Source organism: Dendrobates tinctorius, unplaced genomic scaffold, assembly GCF_039654945.1.
Source record: "Dendrobates tinctorius isolate UK_male_01 unplaced genomic scaffold, ASM3965494v1 ptg000093l, whole genome shotgun sequence".
Classification (NCBI taxonomy): Eukaryota; Metazoa; Chordata; class Amphibia; order Anura; family Dendrobatidae; genus Dendrobates; species Dendrobates tinctorius.
Window position 1 is genome coordinate 10187614 of NW_027361761.1, and position 22753 is coordinate 10210366.

General features: G+C 45.5%; 1 protein-coding gene across 1 annotated transcript in view; it reads left to right on the forward strand.

The window, feature by feature from the left end:
• The first annotated feature begins 9006 nt into the window (after positions 1 to 9006).
• LOC141098645 (serotriflin-like) overlaps positions 9007 to 22753 on the forward strand; it is a 46644-nt gene continuing 32897 nt past the window's right edge. Inside the window, exons 1-4 of the mRNA XM_073586617.1 lie at positions 9007 to 9091; positions 9158 to 9219; positions 11807 to 11875; positions 22509 to 22625. Coding sequence (XP_073442718.1) covers positions 9007 to 9091; positions 9158 to 9219; positions 11807 to 11875; positions 22509 to 22625 — 333 coding nt within the window. The remainder of the gene's footprint in view (positions 9092 to 9157; positions 9220 to 11806; positions 11876 to 22508; positions 22626 to 22753) is intronic.

Here is a 22753-nt window from a genome sequence, read left to right on the forward strand (position 1 = left end):
TCAGAGAGTAATCAGGTCCAAGGCAAGAGAGTCATACACGGGAATAGCAGAGCAGTACCAAAGGAACAGGCAGAACTCGTAACAGGGACAGACCCGGGCCAAAACAAGCATAAAGTATCACAGTCACAAGGCACACGTACGCACAAGGTCAGCTAACTCAGCCGAGGGCAGGAGAATAACTGACACCGGACCTAGGTCGAGTGAGCATTAAATAGCAGCCCTCTGCCAGAGAGAGGCACAAACAATTAACCCCTGTCTGACCAGGACGGGCCAAAGACAAACTCCATCCTGGATCATGACACAAGGTGTGTATTAAGTATTGGGGAAAATTGGAAGCTCCCTAGAGATTTTAGGAGGCTGACAATGATGCTCTCAGTCCAAGTATGGACGCAGGCAGCCTAATAAGCATGACTACTGCACACAAAAGTGTGGAAAAATTAACGTTTGGTAACTGTGCAGAAAAGAGGAAGAAAAGTATTTTTGCTTTTAAAAAAGCAGTTTGCACAGTTGTGTGCAAACAGCAGTGCAGCTATCAGGGAGCCTTATAAGGCAGCCTAATAACCAACAGAGCTGATGCACAAAAAAATAGCCTCCCCTGTCACTGCACACAAACTGTTGTGTTGTACAGTGGAAATCGCTAACAGCAGAAGCAGTTTTTTTGTTCTTCTTCCCTGACTAACGCTCTCCCTTATTCTGAATCAGCAGCTGCAACCTCTCCCTAATGCTAATATCGGCAGAAGAAAGATGGCGGTCGGCGTGCAAGCCCTTTTATAGCCCCTGTGACGCCATACAATGCAAGCCAATCATTTGCATGCCCTTCTCAAAGATGATGGTGACCGCTGCCCATGTCATCGCGTTGCCCACAGTGTGCATCCTCCATCATTGGCTGAAAAAGGGCGCTGGAAGCATCATTTGAAACGCGACTTTGGCGCTCTGGTCGCCAACCTCGTGGCCGACCTCACGCTATGGTCGGGTTTAATTTCATGAAACCCGACTCAGCGAAAGTTGGCGACTTATGAATTTGACCGACCCGTTTCGCTCAGTTGCGAATATATGCATAAGTATGCAAATTTCTGCCCAATATATATCTAGTTGCAACTCTATGAATTATGCATTCAAGAAGAACACAGAGTTAGTGCCACAAGTTCTTGAAAATCAACGCAGGTTTTATTTGAAAATTACACGCACATATAAAATACACAGAAAAATTGGGCATAAAGTATAGATGAGGACAAAAATTAGTGACAGTAACCCAGAAGAGATTGAGCGGTCAGTGGTTCTGATGAAAGATGCAATGGGTATGGACCGATGTTAAATATATATTTATGATGTTTGTAGGTGTCCGCCCTGGAAAAGTGTATCCATTGCTGGATTGTATCCCTAGTATGTATGTCTTAAGCCAAAATGCACTGTAAGTTTCCAAGGGTTAGTTTCACACTGTGGCCACAGTGTAGCAGAGTTCAACCAGTACATACAGTTGTGGCCAAAAGTATTGACACCCCTGCAATTCTGTCAGATAATACTCAGTTTCTTCCTGAAAATGATTGCAAACACAAATTCTTTGGTATTATTATCTTCATTTAATTTGTCTTAAATGAAAAAACACAAAAAGAATTGTCCTAAAGCCAAATTGGATATAATTCCACACCAAACATAAAAAAGAGGGTGGACAAAAGTATTGGCACTGTTCGAAAAATCATGTGATGCTTCTCTAATTTGTGTAATTAACAGCACCTGTAACTTACCTGTGGCACCTAACAGGTGTTGGCAATAACTAAATCACACTTGCAGCCAGTTGACATGGATTAAAGTTGACTCAACCTCTGTCCTGTGTCCTTGTGTGTACCACATTGAGCATGGAGAAAAGAAAGAAGACCAAAGAACTGTCTGAGGACTTGAGAAACCAAATTGTGAGGAAGCATGAGCAATCCCAAGGCTACAAGTCCACCTCCAAAGACCTGAATGTTCCTGTGTCTACCGTGCGCAGTGTAATCAAGAAGTTTAAAGCCCATGGCACTGTGGCTAACCTCCCTAGATGTGGACGGAAAAGAAAAATTGACAAGAGATTTCAACGCAAGATTGTGCGGATGTTGGATAAAGAACCTTGACTAACATCCAAACAAGTTCAAGCTGCCCTGCAGTCCGAGGGTACAACAGTGTCAACCCGTACTATCCGTCGGCGTCTGAATGAAAAGGGACTGTATGGTAGGAGACCCAGGAAGACCCCACTTCTTACCCCGAGACATAAAAAAGACAGGCTGGAGTTTGCCAAAACTTACCTGAAAAAGCCTAAAACGTTTTGGAAGAATGTTCTCTGGTCAGATGTGACAAAAGTAGAGGTTTTTGGGCAAAGGCATCAACATAGAGTTTACAGGAGAAAAAAAGAGGCATTCAAAGAAAAGAACACGGTCCCTACAGTCAAACATGGCGGAGGTTCCCTGATGTTTTGGGGTTGCTTTGCTGCCTCTGGCACTGGACTGATTGACCGTGTGTATGGCATTATGAAGTCTGAAGACTACCAACAAATATTGCAGCATAATGTAGGGCCCAGTGTGAGAAAGCTGGGTCTCCCTCAGAGGTCATGGGTCTTCAAGCAGGACAATGACCCAAAACACACTTCAAAAAGCACTAGAAAATGGTTTGAGAGAAAGCACTGGAGACTTCTAAGGTGGCCAGCAATGAGTCCAGACCTGAATCCCATAGAACACCTGCGGAGAGATCAAAAAATGGCAGTTTGGAGAAGGCACCCTTCAAATATCAGGGACCTGGAGCAGTTTGCCAAAGAAAAATGGTCTAAAATTCCAGCAGAGCATTGTAAGAAACTCATTGATGGTTACCGGAAGTGGCTGGTCGCAGTTATTTTGGCTAAAGGTTGTGCAACCAAGTATTAGGCTGAGGGTGCCAATACTTTTGTCTGGCCCATTTTTGGAGTTTTGTGTGAAATGATCAATGTTTTGCTTTTTGCTTCATTCTCTTTTGTGTTTTTTCATTTAAGACAAATTAAATGAAGATAATAATACCAAAGAATTTGTGTTTGCAATCATTTTCAGGAAGAAACTGAGTATTATCTGGCAGAATTGCAGGGGTGTCAATACTTTTGGCCACAACTGTAACACAATGGCATACAAATGACTCATTGTTTGGCAGTATCAATTCTGCCCCAGGGTGTCTACATATGTCAAGCAAGCGGTAAAATGGATCAAGTACCGGACATATAGATAATGAAAAAGTAGTATATTAGTTACCCATGGCTGACAGCAGTGCACACTGTGTCAGCAGTCCCCAATGCACATTTCTCTAGTGAGTCTCTTCTTGCTTTGATTTTCAAGATCTTGTGGCACTAACTCAGTGTTCTTCTTGTATGCATTTGGAGCGCCCGCCAGGGCTAGCGCGGTACTCGGTACCGGGCCCATTGATCTCAGTGGGAGTTGTCACAGAAGCTGTGACCCGGTCCGTGGCCCTGGGGCTCCATGGCAAAAGGGGAAGAATGAACAATGAAATAGAGTTTATGACTAGTTCGTGACGCCACCTGTGGTGTTCGGCAAGTGAGATGTTAGGCCGACGCTACATGCAGATCCTCTGGGACTGGTGGTGTGTTGCAGCCGAGATGGTGAAGCTCCCCACAGGTGGAGCTGTAGTCTCAGTGCAGTGTGGATGTAGTAATGGAGGGGAGACGCAGGCAGCGTGGAAGCTGGTACCCAGATGTAGCGGTGCGGAGTGTATTGGTGCGGGAATAAGTGGAGGACACCGGGGCATGTAGTTCCAAAGCTTTACTCACAGTCTGTAGTACACACTGGTGCCTGCCTCTGTCCCGTGTCCTCCAGGTCAGGGGCTCAGTCAACCTCCAGGCAAGATAGGATGCTCCCTTCCAACACTCCGCCAACATGTGCCTTTCTGAACGTCTCCTCTATAGCACCTTTAAGTGAAGTACTCCTAGTACTGAGTTACACTGGAGTTCCTCCTGACAGATGTTCCTATGAACTCTACTTGTACGGCAGACAGCTGTAGCCTGCTTCGGGGACTCCTTACTCCTGATTCCCGGCTCACTATCCAAGTTGCTGTTGTGCCCCCAAGTCTTAGGTGGGAGTAGTGAATTTACAGCCCACTACTCCTCCAGTGTCTGCTGCAGGACCATAAGTGTCCATACAACCTCGGGGACCGTGCCCCGGCCTTGCGCTTAGAACTTCTTGGCAGGGTTCTCTCCTAACCCACATCCTCTGTTCCCTTTTACTCCTACATTCCGTACTAGTCTTTCCTTCTTATGGAAGATCAGGTTTCTGTTCAATGTCTTTCTCCTTCTTTCCTTTCCTGTGCCAGCTGGCTCAGATCACTGAGGCAGCTGCAGAACTCCTTCCTCCATCCCTCTCTCAGGGATCTTCTCCTTCTCACTCTCACTGACTGACTGCCTGAAATCCTAAACCTTCCCGCTCTTTTATGTATTCTAAACTCCACCCGCCTCCCAGCACGTTTCGTGTTCCAAGCAGGGAACCACCAAAGGTGCTCTGCTACACTCCAAGCAGGGAGCCGCAATGTGGCTTTTCTACACTATTTTGTGGTGAGGGGTGCAGGTGTTGGAGTGTGGTTAGGAGTTCCCATCTTACCTGGATGGTGGGACACTACACCTCAGGAGGAGGTGCAGTTCCCCTGTGGCGACTGAACCCTCAGGGGCACCACATTCCCCCCGTTAAACACAGCACGTCCGCGGGCTGCAAGTTAAACAGAAACAAGCAATACAGGAACATACAAAATTTTGTAATGCTGAATAAACATGTTTTATACTAAACTTCCTAATGCAGGAGGCACGGTTTCTTGAACATTACAAACAAATTAACTGTCTAAATTGTCAATATCACTTCACATTTTCTAGCAACACATCTCCTTTCCGTTAACTTTCACATTTTCTACTTTCTACTGTCTCTTCTAGACTTAGGATGACAACCGTGGATACCTGGTTCGTCACCTGTAATTTCAATTCCATATTCACATCCTCAACATCTTTATTCAAAGTTCTGTAAAACATTCGCTATGTCTCTTTCTCAATATGCTTCCATAAAATCTGTCATTAGGATTTTCATTATATACTAATACTTTCTAGTTTCTATTCAGAGAATAACATTATGCATTATCATTAAGTGCAAGAGTAGACACTGGTCCGGCCAACGTGTCTGGAAATGTCCCTATGATGAGGTAGGTCTTCTTTTATGAAGAGAGTCCTATGTAAAACCAAGAGAGAGCACCTAAAGAGGTGCAAACTATATACAATTTTCAGTTCCGGATCATTCAACGTTCATGATCTCCACAGTTCAAGTGTGAAGGCTGCCAACAAAACTGGGCAACTCTGGGAAAACAAAACTAGAACATGATAGCCAAAAATAGAAAACTGGTACAAAAACAGGAAACAAAGCACAACTGTGCAAATACCCTCCTGGGTAACGAGAATTTAAGTGAAGAAGCGTCTTAACTAGTGGTTGCCCCCTCCTGGGGTTCTGGAAGCTGATGGTTGGGAACTGCTACCAGATGAGAGAAACGCATTGGCAGTCCTCAGGTACTCTTCCTCCAGTGGGGTAAAACTTGCGGCTTTCTGTACTTTTGGCTGTGGGACTGGTACGGCTCCAGCTTGGCACATGGGGGCAGTGGGCGGTTTCTGCCTGTAGGTCTTGATGAGATCCTCCGGGACCCGTCTGATATTCATTGCATACCAGCCTCCCAATACTTCATGTCTGGTGAACGTTACATGATCTCCCGGATGTAGGTTTCTGGCGGGGTGCCCTTTTCTCAAGTGGGGATCTACATCTCTCCGGTTGAAAAACAGGTTGGAGATTCGGCTAGGTCATGGATGAAGCCGAACCCCCTTTCATGATTTACATTTAGGACGTGTCCCCAACCTGCCGAGTCCCGGGGACCGTAATGACTGGCACGGACCTGCTCCTTCCGGTCCAAATCAGGGCTCAGCACAGCTAACCTTCGCTGCTCTCTGTCTCGGTGTTCAGCTGCCAGTTGCCGGATAGTCGCTTGGCAGCTAGCCCAGTTCTCATCGTCCTCCCGTTCCTCCTGAGACAGATCCAGGCTAGTTTTGTACCGCCGCACCACTATCAGGGGTTCTGGTGTTTCCACTCGAGGGCTGGTATCCCGTTCCCAGACCAGATCTAGCACGACCTGGCCAGGTGCTGCGACCGCGGTACACCCCAAGGCCTTCCCTGGTGCAGGGACATTAAACATACCTGGAGCCTCCTGGCGGTGTGGGTTCTGCTCCGGTGCAGGTTGGAGCTGACCGGTGGCAGCAGGCTGCGGTGAAGCGGATGGTGGCTCCGGGCCCGCAGGGGTCTCTGGTGGGACCAGCGCAGCCGCGTCAGGTCCGGGCGGGAGCTCCTCTTCCTCCGCTTCGGCTCCCAGGGCCTCATACAATTCCTCCAGTGGCGGCGGCAGCGAAGGGGCTCCGGATGCTGCCAGTGGTGTGGCAGTGGCTGCAGGCTCCGTGGAATCTGCCTGGGGAAGCTCCGCTGCAACAGCGATGGGTACCACTGGTGCGGGTACCGCAGGTGTAGGCCCCTCCGCGGCGCGCTGCCAGTTCAGCCTCCACAAGGCCTCCTGCCTCAGCTGCAAACATTGGGTCAGCCGGGCAATCTCCTCCTCCAGCTGCCGGCGATTCAGCCTAGAAGCAGGGTCCGAGCCTTCAGCCATGGCGCCAGGGAGATCCAGCTCAACCTCCCCGCGCTCCGCAGGCCTCCTCCCCTCCTCTTCCATCATGGCGTTCTCCTTCCTGTCTCGGCTTCCTTCCCGCCACTGGCTTCCGCTCCACCTTCTGGGGGCGGCGTCTTCTTCCAACTCCTCCATACCAAGCCAGTATACGAACCCCTCGTGTGGTGGGCCAAGTTGCTGTCGCATAGAAGTTTAGACAGGGGAGGCCCAGGACAGTCCGCGCTCTTTTCTTAGGACCACCCATATTATCACGCCCTTCTTCTCCAGGCTGTCGGCCATTTTTAGTATTCATTTCACAGTCCACTAAATTGGGTCTTCTGCACATTCTCAAAAGTTTTAAGCCCAACAAATCTTAGGCACATAGAACCCGATGGCATTGGGTCTCGTCATCCTGTTTGTGACGCCAGAATGGAGCGCCTGCCAGGGCTCGCGGGGTACTCGGTACCGGGCCCGTTGATCTCAATGGGAGTTGTCACGGAAGCTGTGACCCAGTCCGTGGCCCTGGGGCTCCATGGCAAAAGGGGATGAATGAACAATGAAATAGAGTTTATGAATAGTTCGTGACGCCACCTGTGGTGTTCGGCAAGTGAGATGTTAGGCCGACGCTACATGCAGATCCTCTGGGACTGGTGGTGTGTTGCAGCCGAGATGGTGAAGCTCCCCACAGGTGGAGCTGTAGTCCCAGGGCAGTGTGGATGTAGTAATGGAGGGGAGACGCAGGCAGCGTAGAAGCTGGTACCCAGATGTAGCGGTGCGGAGTGTATTGGTGCGGGAATAAGTGGAGGACACCGGGGCATGTAGTTCCAAAGCTTTACTCACAGTCTGTAGTACACACTGGTGCCTGCCTCTGTCCCATGTCCTCCGGGTCAGGGGCTCAGTCAACCTCCAGGCAAGATAGGATGCTCCCTTCCAACACTCCGCCAACATGTGCCTTTCTGAACGTCTCCTCTATAGCGCCTTTATGTGAAGTACTCCTAGTACTGAGTTACACTCGAGTTCCTCCTGACAGATGTTCCTATGAGCTCTACTTGTACGGCAGACAGCTGTAGCCTACTTCGAGGACTCCTTACTCCTGAGTGCCGGCTCACTATCCAAGTTGCTGTTGTGCCCCCAAGTCTTAGGTGGGAGTAGTGCATTTACATCCCACTACTCCTCCGGTGTCTGCTGCAGGACCATAAGTGTCCATACAACCTCGGGGACCGGGCCCCAGCCTTGCGCTTAGAACTTCTTGGCAGGGTTCTCTCCTAACCCATGTCCTCTGTTCCCTTTTACTCCTACATTCCGTACTAGTCTTTCCTTCTTATGAAAGATCAGGTTTCTGTTCAATGTCTTTCTCCTTCTTTCCTTTCCTGTGCCAGCTGGTTCAGATCACTGAGGCAGCTGCAGCACTCCTTCCTCCATCCCTCTCTCAGGGATCTTCTCCTTTTCACTCTCACTGACTGACTGCCTGAAATCCTAAACCTTCCCGCTCTTTTATGTATTCTAAACTCCACCCTCCTCCCAGCACGTTTCGTGTTCCAAGCAGGGAACCACCAAAGGTGCTCTGCTACACTCCAAGCAGGGAGCCACAATGTGGCTTTGCTACACTACTTTGTGGTGAGGGATGCAGGTGTTGGAGCGTGGTTCGGAGTTCCCACCTTACCTGGATGGTGGGGCACTACACCTCAGGAGGAGGTGCAGTATCTCTGTGGCGACTGAACCCTCAGGGGCGCCACACATGTATACTGTATATAAATGTAGCTATATGAATCATATATACAAAACATAATGTACATTTAATATTTTGCAATTAAAATAAAAGAACAAACAACAACCTTCGAAAATGTCTGTCAAAATCTTTGTTAAGGTCACCATCTGCAATATTTGACATTTTTTCTTCTTCTAGAATTCAGCCTATAGTAACATATATGGTCTTACATTTTCATAGAGAATAGAGTTGAGCTAATTTCCTGAAATTCAAGTATGGCAGATTCGTTCAGTTCCCGGGAGGGGGTGGCATTTGATTCACATCAATAAATTACTGTATGTGTGAATGGACTAGCAAGAAGATGCTCAAAATACCTTCATATACTCACCTATTCTCACCCCTGCATATATTTGTCCATTGCTGATTGGTTTTCTAATCACCTCTTCAGCCACCCATAGGTTTTCTCTCTTCTGGTTCTGCCATTGACTCCATTGGTAATGGCCTACAAAAGTGAGGGCTGCAAGTTTCCGTGGTGGCTGACCTTGCTCATGCACAACACACACATAAATTATATTAATGACTTATGTCCCTTCCCACGAGATCTTGGGGGGCCCTAATCAATGGCAGTACAAGGAGAGACAAGATCCAGAAGGCCAAAGAGGGGCCAGTTGGGAGGACTTGTCAGTGGGACAGAACCTAGGAGAGGTAAGTACAAGAGTTAATATTTTTAACTCTTTCCTCTAATCTATCCATCTATCGTTCCATGTACAGTTTTTACCTGTGTAGCAGAACTTGGCTCATGTTTTGTGTCTAAATATCATGGCCGTCAGCAGGTAATCAGAGCATGTCGTTGACTAATAGAGAAGAACAACGCTTGGTTTAAAAGATTTTTTGGAGGTTAATCAGGGGGATTACATGTGTATCCTATTTCTAATCCAATAAACAGATGTTGAAGAAGTGAAGACTAGAGTTATGGTTTTTTTTTCTGGAGCAGTCCTGTGGAGGAATATATACCAGATTTCCAGAATAGATACGAAAGTGACAGTAAATCTAATAAATATTAAGCAGCAAAATTATTACTATTGTTTAGTGATTATTTCATATTTTTATTTTATTTATTAAATCATTTACTGCTTTTTAATTATTCTCTTTTTACTTCTTTTGTAGCTTCCTTTGAATTACAGATAAAGCGTTAGACTCTTTTTATATCTTTTTAATTTCAGTTTCATTCAGTCAAAAAATGTTTCAAACAAAAATCCAGTGGGGCTAGAATTATATTTTGGGGTAATAGTAGGTTTTGAGTTTTATTTTTTTTTTTCATTAAATTTGTCCTTTTTATTTCCTTATTTTCATTTGTCATTTTTTTTATACATGTTTCTCTAAAACTATTTTTGTCACAAAAGCCTTTAACCCCTTTTAGACGTATGACATACAGTTACAGTAATATGTCCTGTCCCTGCCTTTGATGCGGACTCGCCAGCCGATCCATATCTTTTCCTGGCAGATGGTGGCTTAAATATCCAGCCACTATCTGCCGCTATGAAGTGCGGTTGGAGCAGAGCCTGTGGCTGTTAACATGTTAAATGCTTTGAATGCCAGTGTGTAGCTGGCATTCATAGTAGCTGTTGATTTTTCCTATACATAGCACAACAGATGATTGCAGTTTCAAGTCCCCTAAGGGGACTATAAAGTACAAAGAACAATCCGCAGCAACACTGCAATAAAATGCAACAAGAAGAGATCAAAATATTGTATCTATCCCAAAATGGTATTAGTAAAAATGTCAGCTCCGTACTCAAAAAAGTAAGCCATCATTACATAGCTACATATCCCAAAAATTGAAAACTTTACAATCAAAATAATTTTTTTTACATATTTTCCCACAAATTTTTACTAGTTAAATAAAAAAAAATCTACACTTGTTTGACATCTTTGCACTCATACTCTCCTGGACAATTATATTGCCAGGTCAGTTTTACAATATAGTGAAAATGCTTAATAATGAATTCAAAAAATTGTGAAATTGCCTCTGTTTTTTGCAATTTCAACGCATTTTTATTTTTCTCCTGCTTTCCAGTTCATCACATGATAAAGTGAATGGTTTCATTCAAAAGTACAACTCGTCCCACAACAATAAAGCCCTCATACAGTTATGTGGATGGAAAAATAAAAAAAAAAATTGTATGGCTCTTGGAAAAAGGGGAGCAAAAAACGAAAAACAGGAATATAGCCTGGTCATGATGGGTTCAAAATGCAGCAGCGATAAGAACTGATTGTATGTGTACACAACATCATTCACATGACGGCATACCTTTCAAATTTTCAGAAGACATTTAAAGGAAAATGCCATTGATGCTTATCCTGATGCTACAGACAGTTGCTCTGCATCTGGTTGCAGGAGGTCTCTGCGCTTGGCATTGCAGACACCTTCTTAATCCTTCTGACTTTTTGACCCAGTGGCACCCTCCCCTACCGCCCCTATATTGGTTCCACACCAATCGCCGAGCAGGAGCCTAAGACCTGTATCTCACTAGAGCTAGGTGGAAGGGGATGAGTACTGGTCAGTTCTCACTGTACACTAAAGAGAAGAAGGAAGACAAACAAGGGGGAAGCAAGTTAGCTTGAGCAGACTCAGAGAGGTAACACCAAACTTCCTCCAACAGCACCAGAGAGAACGTAAGCCGACTGCTATAGCTCCAAGCCTTCACAGGGGAAAATGTGAATATCATTGGTGACTCCTTGTAGCAAGCTGAGAGTCTATAAACACCCATGTCCAGGGGGGTCAATTAGAGGGAGGTTGCCACAGGGTCCAAAATTCAGAAGGATTAAGAAGGCGTCTGCAATGCCAAACGCAGAGACATTCTGCAGCCAGATACAGAACGACTGTGGCATCTGACACACCCGTGACACAGTCAGATCTGAAAACAGCAGCATGTCAAAGTTTTATCCTATTAAAATAGTGCAATCATCATAATATACAGCACTTTACACTTACAATTGCTCATTTTGCCTTTCTACCCTGGTAATTAATTTCTTTTTTCATTAGGTCTATGTCATCATGTAATTTAAGCAGACTAGCTGAATCCTTCTAAGCTCTATGTAGAAACAGGAGGTCAATTTTCTTGTGTGAGTCATGAGTCACAGCAAATGTCCCTGGCAGGGGAGAGGAAGGAGCATCTGGGTCAATAGTTGAAGAGGGGAATGATTTATGCAAGGAAAAAGAGACTTCTTGTTTCTATATAGAGCAGAGAAAAGGGAAGCATTATCTAGGTAGAAAGGCAAAACAAACAATTGCATGTACCCAATGCTATATAATATTATGACTGCAATATATTGGGGATAAACACTTTCTTTAATAGCTTCTTTGTACTTAACTTTTTTGTTATAAGTTTTATTTATGATTTTCTCATTTTTTTTCAGCTGAAGATGAATTTGGTGATTCCCCTGTCACTTTGTCTGACGATATTAGTTCAGCAAGCTATATGTCAGGTAATTCTTCATGGTGAATACCTTTTATCAAATTGTCATCAAGCAACTCAAACATTCCAAAAAAGTTGTAATTTTCATCTTTTAACTATGTATTGAATAATATGTTATTAGGGTTCCAAATGTTCCCATCATGACACACATTGGAGCAGACTTTTAGAAGAAGCAATGCATGATCTCGGGGGTCTGGGAAATAAAGGGTCATTGATGCACTTAATTGCCCTTCAATGCAGAACTCAATATTGCAACACTCTTGTCTACATGGTTGTGTCTAGTGTTATAGTTTTGCTCATTTAACATACCTTACAGAAATTTGACATACAACGGGGAAAAAATGTATTTAGCCAGCCATCAATTGTGCAAGTTCTCTCACTTAAAAAGATGAAAGCGGTCTGTAATTGACATCATAGGTAGGCCACAACTAGTATAAATGAGTAAACAAATCCAGACAATCACCTTATCTGATTTGGCAAGATTTATTTTGCAAATTATGGTGGAAAATAAGTATTTGGTCATTAACAAAAGTTCATCTCATTTGGGTGGCACGCCGGCTCAGTAGTTAGCATTGCAGCCTTGGAGTCCTGTGTTCAAATCCCACCAAGGACAACATCTGCAATGAGTTTATATGTTCTCCCTGTGTTTGTGTGGGTTTTCTGCGGGTTCTCCGGTTTCCTCCCACATTCCAAAGGCATACTGATAAGGAATTTAGATTGTGAGCCCCATTGGGGACAACACAGACTTTCAACTCCCTCCAAAGGTTTTCTATGGGGTTGAGATCCGGAGATTGGCTAGGCCACTCCAGGACCTTCATATACTTTTTATGAAGCCACTCCTTTGTTGCCCTGGCAGTGCGCTTGGGATCATTATCATGCTGAAAGAATCATCCATGAATCATAGAATCATAGAGTTGGAAGGGACCTCCTGGGCCATCTGGTCCAACCCCCTGCTCAAAGCAGGATTCTCTAAATCATCCCAGACAGATGTCTGTCCAGCCTCTGTTTGAAGACTTCTATTGAAGGAGAACTCACCACCTCCCGTGGCAGCCTGTTCCACTCATTGATCACTCTAACTGTCAAAAAAGTTTTTTCTTATGTCTAATCTGTGTCTCCTCTCATTCAGTTTCATCCCATTGCTTCTAGTCTTTCCTTGTGCAAATGAGAATAAAGATGATCCTTCTACAATGTGACAGCCCTTTAGATATTTGTAGACAGCTATTAAGTCTCCTCTCAGTCTTCTCTTCTGCAAGTTAAACATTCCCAAATCCTGCAACCGTTTCTCATAGGACATGGTTTGCAGACCAGTCACCATTCTGGTCGCTCTTTTCTGAACTTGCTCCAGTTTGTTGATGTCTTTTTTAAAATGTGGCACCTAAAACTGGACACAATATTCCAGATGAGGTCTGACCAAAGAGGGGTAGAGGGCAATAATGACTTCACGTGATGTAGATTGTATGCTTCTGTAAATACATCCCAGAATTGCATTTGCCTTTTTTGCTGCTGCATCACACTGTTGACTCATATTCAGTCTGTGATCTATTAGTATACCCAAGTCTTTTTCACATGTGCTGTTGCTTAGCCCTATTCCTCCCATTCTGCTATGCTTTTTCATTTTTATTGCCCAGATGTAGTACTTTGCATTTTTCCCTGTTAAAAACCATTCTGTTAGTTGCTGCCCACTTCTCCAGTTTATTTATATCCTTTTGAATCCTCTCTCTCTTCTCTAGTATCCCTCCTAGCTTTGTGTCATCAGCAAATTTAATCAGTTTACCCTCAATTCCTTCATCTAAATCATTGATAAATATGTTGAACAATACAGTGCCTCAGAGCCCTGTGGTACCCCACTTGAGACATTCTTCCAACTGGATGTGCAGCCATTTACGACCACTCTTTGGGTTCGATCACTAAGCCAGTTATGAATCCACCTAACAGTTGGCTTGTCCATTCCATACTTAGCCATTTTTTCAATAAAGATTGTGTGAGATACTTTGTCAAATGCTTTGCTGAAGTCAAGATATACTATATCTACAGCATTTCCCAGGTCCACCCAATCAGTGATTCTGTCATAGAAGGAAATTAAGTTAGTCTGACATGACTTATTAGTTGCAAACCCATGCTGACTCTGTTTAATCACTTCATTCTTATCCAGGTACTGACATACATGTTGTTTAATAATTTGTTCAAAGATCTTTCCTGGTATAGAAGTCAGACTCACAGGCCTATAGTTGCCTGGGTCCACCTTCTTCCCCTTTTTGAAGATAGGAACATTTGCTCTTCTCCAGTCTTCTGGGACTTCTGTTCTCCCATGATTTTCAAAGATTATGGAGAGGGGTTCAAAAATTTCTTTTGCTATTACCTTCAGTACTCTGGGGTGTAATTCATCTGGACCTGGAGACTTGAATTCATTTAGGTTAGCTAAGTGTTTCCTCACTATCTTTCTGTTTATAGATATCCTGGATTCTTCTATTCCCTTAATAGGACAGTGAATAACAGTTGATGTCACGTTTCCTTTCTGAGAGAAAACAGATGCAAAAACCGGATTACTTACCGGTAATACTCTTTTGTAGAGTCCACGACAGCACCCACTGAGAGAGGGGATCCGCCCCCGGAACAGGAAACCTACAGAGAGATAAATGGGGCGGTCCCCCTCGCTCCCTCAGTTTGTGTTACCGAGAACAACGGAGGAACCGCCATACATGTTTTAGTCAAACTGCTTGGGCGATTCATCTATCTTACCCCTATGCAGTTTTAAGCTTACTAAGTTTAATCACATATCTAACTTAAATCATAATCTCCACCACCAAGGAGACCCATGTGTGAATAAATTCTTACGGGAGGGAAGTGAGCGGGTGCTGTCGTGGACTCTACAAAAGAGTATTACCGGTAAGTAATCCGGTTTTTCCTCTTCGCCACGACAGCACCAACTGAGAGATTTCCAGAGATAATCACTTGGGCGGGCACACCGTGTTAAGGACTGATCTACCCAAAGCTAGATCCTCGGTAGAGGACAAATCTAGTCTATAGTGACTATAAAAGGTAGATGGAGAAGACCAGGTTGCAGCCTTACATATTTGTTCAATTGGGACGTTCGCCCTCTCGGCCCAGGAGGATGATATGGCTCTAGTAGAGTGCGCCTTAATCCCCAGTGGAGGGTCTTCTCCTTTTGTCAGATACGCCATTGTGATCGCATCTCTAATCCATCTGGATATCGTGCCTGATGTAACTGCAGACCCCTTCCTGCTGCCCTGGAAGGAGACAAAAAGAGACCTACTCTGCCTCCAGGGACTGGTCCTATCTATATAGGCTAGCACGGCTCTCTTCACATCTAAGGTGTGATATCTCTCCTCGTCCTGTGTTGACGGGTTCTCATAGAATGAAGGTAGGCATATCTCTTGAGATCTATGAAATTTAGTTGCCCGTTTGGGCAGGTAGGACGGGTCCGTCTTTAAAATCAGACTGTCTCGTGTTGTTAACAGGAACGGTGGGTCTACTGATAAAGCGTGAAGATCACTCACTCTCCTGGCCGATACTAAGGCCACCAGCATAGCCGTTTTCAATGAGAGGCACTTTACTGATGCTGAGCTTATGGGCTCAAACGGTGCCTGAGTGAAGGCATCCAAAACTAGAGTAAGGTTCCACGCTGGTAGTCGAGGCACATGCACCGGTTCTGTTCGTTGACAGGCCGAGATAAACCGAGTCACCCATCTATTTGCTGCCACGTTATAGTTAAACAGGGCTCCTAGGGCTGACACGTGGACCTTAAGAGTGCTTACTGAGAGTCTAAGCTCTCGGCCTCTTTGTAGAAACTCTAGAATGGCCGTAATGGGTACTTCACCAGCTAGTTTTGTTGGGTGAAAGGCCAGGAACTTCTTCCACACTTTAGCATATATTTTTGTCGTGGACTCCTTCCTGCTTTGTAGCAGGGTATTGATTAGGTTCTTTGAGAAACCCTTCTGCCTCAGTAGCTCCCTTTCAAATTCCAGGCCGCTAGGTGCAGGGCTTTGGCCTGTGGATGGTAGCAGGGTCCCTGCGAGAGAAGATTCTGGTGCAGCGGCAGGATCCACGGGTCGGTTACCGACATGGCTCTCAGCCATGAAAACCACGGTCTTTTTGGCCAAAACGGGGCTATCAAGATGACCCTCGCCCTCTCCTGTCTTATTTTCCTGACTACTGTTGGTAGTAGCACCATCGGAGGAAAGGCATAGGCTAGTTGGAATGCCCAGGGTGCTTGGAGGGCATCTAGAATATCTGGGTTGTCCGACCTGTAGAGAGAAGCAAACCTTTTTACGCGCCTGTTGGCTCTGGTTGCGAATAGGTCTATCTCCGGTCTGCCCCATTCTGACGCTATCATTTCGAAGACGTCTCTGCTGAGGACCCACTCTCCCTGGTATAGGGCCTGGCGACTGAGATAGTCTGCTCGGGAGTTGTCCACTCCTCTTATATGGAGCGCTGACAAGGAGAGAAGATGGAGCTCGGCCATATCCAGAATCTTTCCCGTGATAGACATCAGTGGCATTGACCGCGTGCCTCCTTGCCGGTTTATATAGGCCACTGCGGTGGTATTGTCTGTCTGGATCTTTACGTGGGTGCCTCTTAACTGCGGGAGGAAGTGAGATATCGCGTAAAAAAAAAAAATCGCTGTTAGCTCCTTTACATTAGAGGAGGCCTCTATTTCATTCTCACGCCACAAGCCTTGTACCATGTGCTCCTCTAGGTGGGCTCCCCAACCTAAGGGGCTGGCATCCGTGGTGAGTATCTTGGAGGGAGTCACCCACCACTGTACTCCCTTCGATAGATTGGAAGGAATTAACCACCATTTTAGGGATTCAACCACCTCGGGCGATAGGGACATCTTCCCTTCCAGCCACCCCTGCAGTCTATCTATCTCCTGCAGAATAGCCCACTGTAGTTCTCTAGAGTGGAACTGAGCCCATTGCACTGCTGGAATGCACGATATCAGTGACCCCAGCAAGGACATGCCTTGTCTCAATGATATTACGGGTCCTCCTGTAGCCTTCTGTACTTTGTCGATTATGGCCATTACTTTGGCGTTTGGCAGAAAGCACTCCTCAGTTACGGAGTCTACTTGCAGGCCCAAAAACCTTTGACAGGTCACTGGCTCTAGTCTGGACTTCTCCCAGTTAATTAGCCAACCCAGTGTTTGTAGGGATGAGATAATCCTAGCTATTCTTGCTTCACACTGTGAAACAGAATTCCCCACTATGAGTAGGTCGTCTAAGTAAGGGACAACTAGGGTGTCATTCAGCCTTACATACGACATTACTTCCAGCATTAATTTGGTAAATACCCGAGGAGCCATGGATAGCCCGAATGGCATTGCCGCAAACTGGAAATGCTGAATCCGACCTCTGAACCAGACTGCTACCCGCAGGAACCTCTGGTGCCCTCGATATATGGGGAGATGGTAGTAGGCGTCCTTTAGGTCCAAGACCGCCATATAACACCTGGGAAACAAAAGCTTTATTGCAGATTTAATCGACTCCATTTTAAACGACCTCAGTCTTAGGAAGGTATTAAGTTTCTTTAAATTTATTATAGTCCTGTAAGAGCCATCTGGTTTTGGGACTAAGAATAGAGGAGAATAAAAGCCCATCCCTGTTTCGTCGACTGGGACCTCCACTAGGACCTGTTTAGTTAGCAGTACCGCAATCTCCATCTCCAGTGCTTCCTGCTGTGATCGGGACTTCATAGAAGTCAATAAGAAGGAGTTCGGTGGATACCGAACGAATTCTAATTTTAGGCCTGATGATACAATACTTAGGGCCCACGGGTTTGATGTCACCTTCATCCATTGGCAGCTGAATCTTAATAGCCTGCCACCTACCGGTGTAACGGTTTTATCGGGATCTGTCTCCTCTAAAGGGACGTTTCCCGAATAGGTTGCCTCTTTGCTTGGGGTCCTTATTTCCCCAGCGGTCCTGGGGTCTAAAGTCTTTCTTTTTACCGAACGGCAGCTTCCTGTAGGCCCTCCTGTTGAACGGAACATACGGGTTAGGGAACCCCTTCTTCCTCTCCCCCGCTTTTGTCAAAATCTCATCCAGTTCCGTACCAAACAGGTACTTACCCTGGCAGGGCATAGCACACAATCTAGTTTTTGTTTGTGTGTCTCCTTTCCACCCCTTCAACCATAAGGCCCGCCTGCCTGCATTGGTCAGTCCTGCCGCTCTAGCCGACAACCGGAGAGAGTCCGCGGAGGAGTCGGAGAGGAAGGCCGCTGCTCCCTTAATGAGGGGCATAGAGGAAAGAAGCCTACTCCTAGCTACTCCATTCTTAATATTGTCCTCCAAGTCGTTCAGTCACACCAACATAGATCTTGCCGTACACGTGGCTGCTATTGCGGGCTTAAAGGCTGCCGTACAAGCTTCCCAAGATCTTTTGAGGAATGTATCGGTCTTACGATCCGAAGAATCAGCCAAAGTTCCCGAATCCTCCACCGGCAAGGAGGATCTACGGGAGGTAGAGGCCACTGCCGCATCCACCTTGGGGGCTCTCGACCAGGCCGTTAACTCCTCATCGTCAAAGGGATACTTACGCTTTGACGTTAAGGGGAGGAAGGTCCTCTGACGTTGTTTCTCCCATTCCCTCTTAACTAGGTCTTTTACAGCTGGGACCACTGGGAATGCTCGGACCTTTTTACGGGAAATACCCGCAAACATTATGTCCTGAGGGGTCTTGGGGTCCTTACTCTCCGGCAACCCCATGGTATTTCGGACAGACTTCACAAGATTACTGACACTGTCCGTGGGGAAGCACGTCTGATCCTCGTCCTCTGAGGAAAGGTATTCCTGGGACTTATCGGAATCTAGTTCTCCGGTATCTGACGGCGACCTTGACGCCAGCGAGACTCCTCCTTTAGATGAACGTATTTCTCTCACGGAGGAGTGACCCCCTAGACTACTGGAACCGCCTAAGGCCCGTAGTTCCTCTCTTATCATTGCCCGGATATCCTCCTTCTTTCGTGAGGATTCCTCCTGCAAGGCCTCCTCAACACATGATTGGCATAATCTCTTTGGGTGGCCATCCGGGAGGGGCTGCGAACATAAGGCACACTCTCTATGTTTCGCCTTCTCTGTTCTTTTAGCCTAAAGGGGGTATGGACCAGAAAGAGAAGGCTATCAATTATCTAACCTGACCAAAAAACACTCACCCGTGAATTTCGTCAGCAACTACCGGCTGCGGTGTCCGGGACCCAGGCTGAGGCGAGGCATGGGACGACTTCTTTTCCTTACGTTTCTTCTCTAACGGCTCATCTTGCCTGGAAGGCCCACTGGATTCCTTCCTAGAGCTGCCACTTCTTCTGGTGCTATTGGTTCTCCTCGTAGCACTGCTCTGTCTACTGCCAAGTGGGGATACCACTAGCTGACCTAATGGGAGCGAAGCTGGGTCATCTAAGGACGACATGACTGCGCACTAGCGCTGTGTCTGTGTCTTCCTTTTAAAGCCTTTGCTATAGCTGCTCCTCCTTCTCTTCTTTCTCTTTTTTTTTTTTTCGTCCTCCATTTTTTTTTTTTTTCCTACTGCGCATGCGCGGGCGTTGTCCCGCGGTCTCTGCCTTCGGCCTGATCCCGGAAGTCCTCCTTCACTTCCGGGTTGCCTCTCCTGAAGCGCTGGGTCACCGCAAATGAAAATGCGGTCGGTGACACCGCGCGTCTGCGCCCCCCTCCATGCCTTCTCCTACCGCAGGTATGACTCCCAGCAGCGCCGCTCAGCACACACCGCACAAGCCCTTCTGCCACTCTGGGGGGGGGGGCGCGTGGCCTCAGTATGCCCGATGGCGTTTGTAATGCGTCTACCCCCTCGGGGGGGGGGGGTTGAGTATAGCCATGCCCCCAGTGAGCTTTGGCACCACTTTCGCCTCCAGCCTCACCTGCATTACACCAGCTCTGGGGGGGGAATACACCTCTCCGCCCGACGCTGCCTCCGGTCCTGGGGCCCCTGCTGCTCATATTCTGCACGCAGGCGGCTACCAGACCAGGCATCCTCTTCTGCGGGTTCCTTCCCAGGAACAGGAAACCAAACTGAGGGAGCGAGGGGGACCGCCCCATTTATCTCTCTGTAGGTTTCCTGTTCCGGGGGTGGATCCCCTCTCTCAGTGGGTGCTGTCGTGGCGAAGAGGAAAATAGGAATTTAAAAGTTCAGCCTTCTCAACATCCTGTCTTACCATTTCATCATTTTCATCCTGTAAAAATCCTATAGCATCTTTGACTTTTCTTTTACTTTTGACATATCCCCAAAATCCTTTATTATTGCTTTTGACATCTCTTGCAAGCCTCAATTCATTGTCAGCTTTAAATAATCTGATTTGTGCCCTGCAGGTTCTGCAGACAGCATTATATTCTTCTTTAGATATGCCTCCCTCTTTCCATTTTATAAACATTTTTTTCTTCCTTTTTAGCATGTGCTTAAGTTCTGTGTTCATCCATCCTGGCTTCCTTAAATGCTTCCTATTCTTCCCTCTTTTCAGAATTGATAACAATTGTGCTTTGAGAATTTCATTTTTCAAGATTTCCCATCCCTCCTGGACACTTTTACCTCCTAAACCATTTTCATTTCCATGTTTCATCTTCAATGCCTTTGCTGATGGAAGGAGGTTTGCACTCAAAATCTCACGATACATGGCCCCATTCATTCTTTCATGTACATGGATCAGTCGTCCTTATCCCTTTGCAGAGAAGGAGCCCCAAAGCATGATGTTGCCACCCCCATGCTTCACAGTAGGTATGGTGCTCTTTGGATGCAACTCAGCATTCTGTCTCCTCCAAACACGACGAGTTTTGCTTCTTCCAAACAGTTCTACTTTGTTTTCATCAGACCATATGACATTCTCCCAATACTCTTCTTGATAATCAAAATGCTCTCTAGCAAACTTCAGATGGGCCCGGACTTGTGCTGGCTTAAGCATGTTTGGTACTGCACGATCTGAGTCCCTGGCGGTGTAGTGTGTTACTGATGGTAGGCTTTGTTACGGTGGTCCCAGCTCTATGCAGGTAATTCACTAGGTCATTTACTAGGTTCTTGGATTTTTTCTCATTGTCCTTGTGATCATTTTGAAACCACGGGGTGAGATCTTGCGTGGAGCCCCAGATCGAGGGAGATTATCAGTGGTCTTGTATGTCTTCCATTTTCTTATTATTGCTCCCACAGTTGATTTCATCGCACCAAGCTGCTTGCCTATTGCAGATTCAGTCTTCCAAGCCTGGGACAGGGCTACAATTTTGCTTCTGCTGTCCTTCAACAGTGCTTTGGTCTTTACCATAGTGGAGTTTGGAGTGCGACTGAGGTTGAGAACAGGTGTCTTTTATACTGATAACATGCTCAAACAGATGAAATTACTACAGGTAATGAGTGGAGGACAGAGGAGCCTCTCAAAGAAGAAGTTATAGGTCTGTGAGAACCATAAATCTTGCATGTTTTTAGGTGACCAAATACTTAATCCATAATTTGCAAAAACAAATCTTGCCAAATCAGACAAGGTGATTTTCTGGATTTGTTTTCTCATTTTGACTCTCATAGTTGTGGTCTACCTATGATGTCAATGACAGGACTCTCTCATCTTTTTAAGTGGGAGAGCTTGCACAATTGGTGGCTAACTACTTTTTTTCCCCACTGTAAGTCTGTCATGTCTCCTAATATGTTGTTTTATGGCATTAGAATTTGTAGACTTTAGGATTAAAATTTGAATTGTTTTCTAGATTTGTAGGAATATATATTAAATTACACTCATCTTGCTTATCCTTATATACAGTATACCTATAAGAAGTTATATACTTAGACATTTTAAAGCCATAAAGCTATACTGTAGCTGTCATTGATCTCTAGCGGTCACACTTTTGTGAGAAAACCAGAAAGGAACCCATCCTTTACCATAGTGTGTCAAAATTAAACTTGATGTGTAGATGAAGTTGATTTTTGAATACTGCTCTCAATTCTCTCATGGGATGCATTAAACGAGGTCTGGATACACATGATGAGAGCATTATACTGCCTCTGTACACATCTCTGGTTAGACCGCACATGGAGTACTGTGTACAGTTTTGGGCACCGGTGCTCAGGAAGGATATAATGGAACTAGGGCAAGTACAAAGGAGGGCAACAAAATTAATAAAGGGGATGGAGGAACTACAATACCCAGAGAGATTAGCAAAATTAGGATTATTTAGTCTAGAAAAAAAAAGACGACTGTGGGGCGATCTAATAACCATGTATAAGTATATAAGGGCACAATACAAATATCTCTCTGAGGATATGTTTATTCCAAGGAAGGTGATGGTCACAAGGGGGCATTCTCTGTGTCTGGAGGAAAGAAGGTTTTTCCACCAGCATAGAAGAGGATTCTTTACTGTTAGGGCAGTGAGAATCTGTAATTCCTTGCCTGAGGAGGCGGTGATGGCTAACTCAGTTGAGGGGTTTAAGAGACACCTGGATGTCTTCCTGGAGAATAACAATATTGTATGTAATAGTTATTAAGTTCTTTAGAAGGACGTAGATTTATTTTAACGGAATATAAGCTGAGCTGGTTGGACAAATGTCTTTTTTCGGCCTTGCTAACTATGTTACTATGTTACTCTCTTACCTCTTATCTCCAGTTTATTAGCGATCCTATTTGATTTCTCCTGCAGGATGATGGCTATCAAAAATATTCATGTGAACAGGAAAGCATCAAACAATACATTGTGGACAGACACAACGAACTAAGAGCACAAGTGAGGCCTGCCCCAAGCAACATGCTGAAAATGGTAAAACTTTACGTCATCCCAATCATTTTGTAATTGGTTTATCCTCCAAAGTTGCTAAAATTTTCCATTTTGAATTGACCAGTAAATACAGTATTATGAATATTTTGGGCAGTCCTCGTAAATGTAAT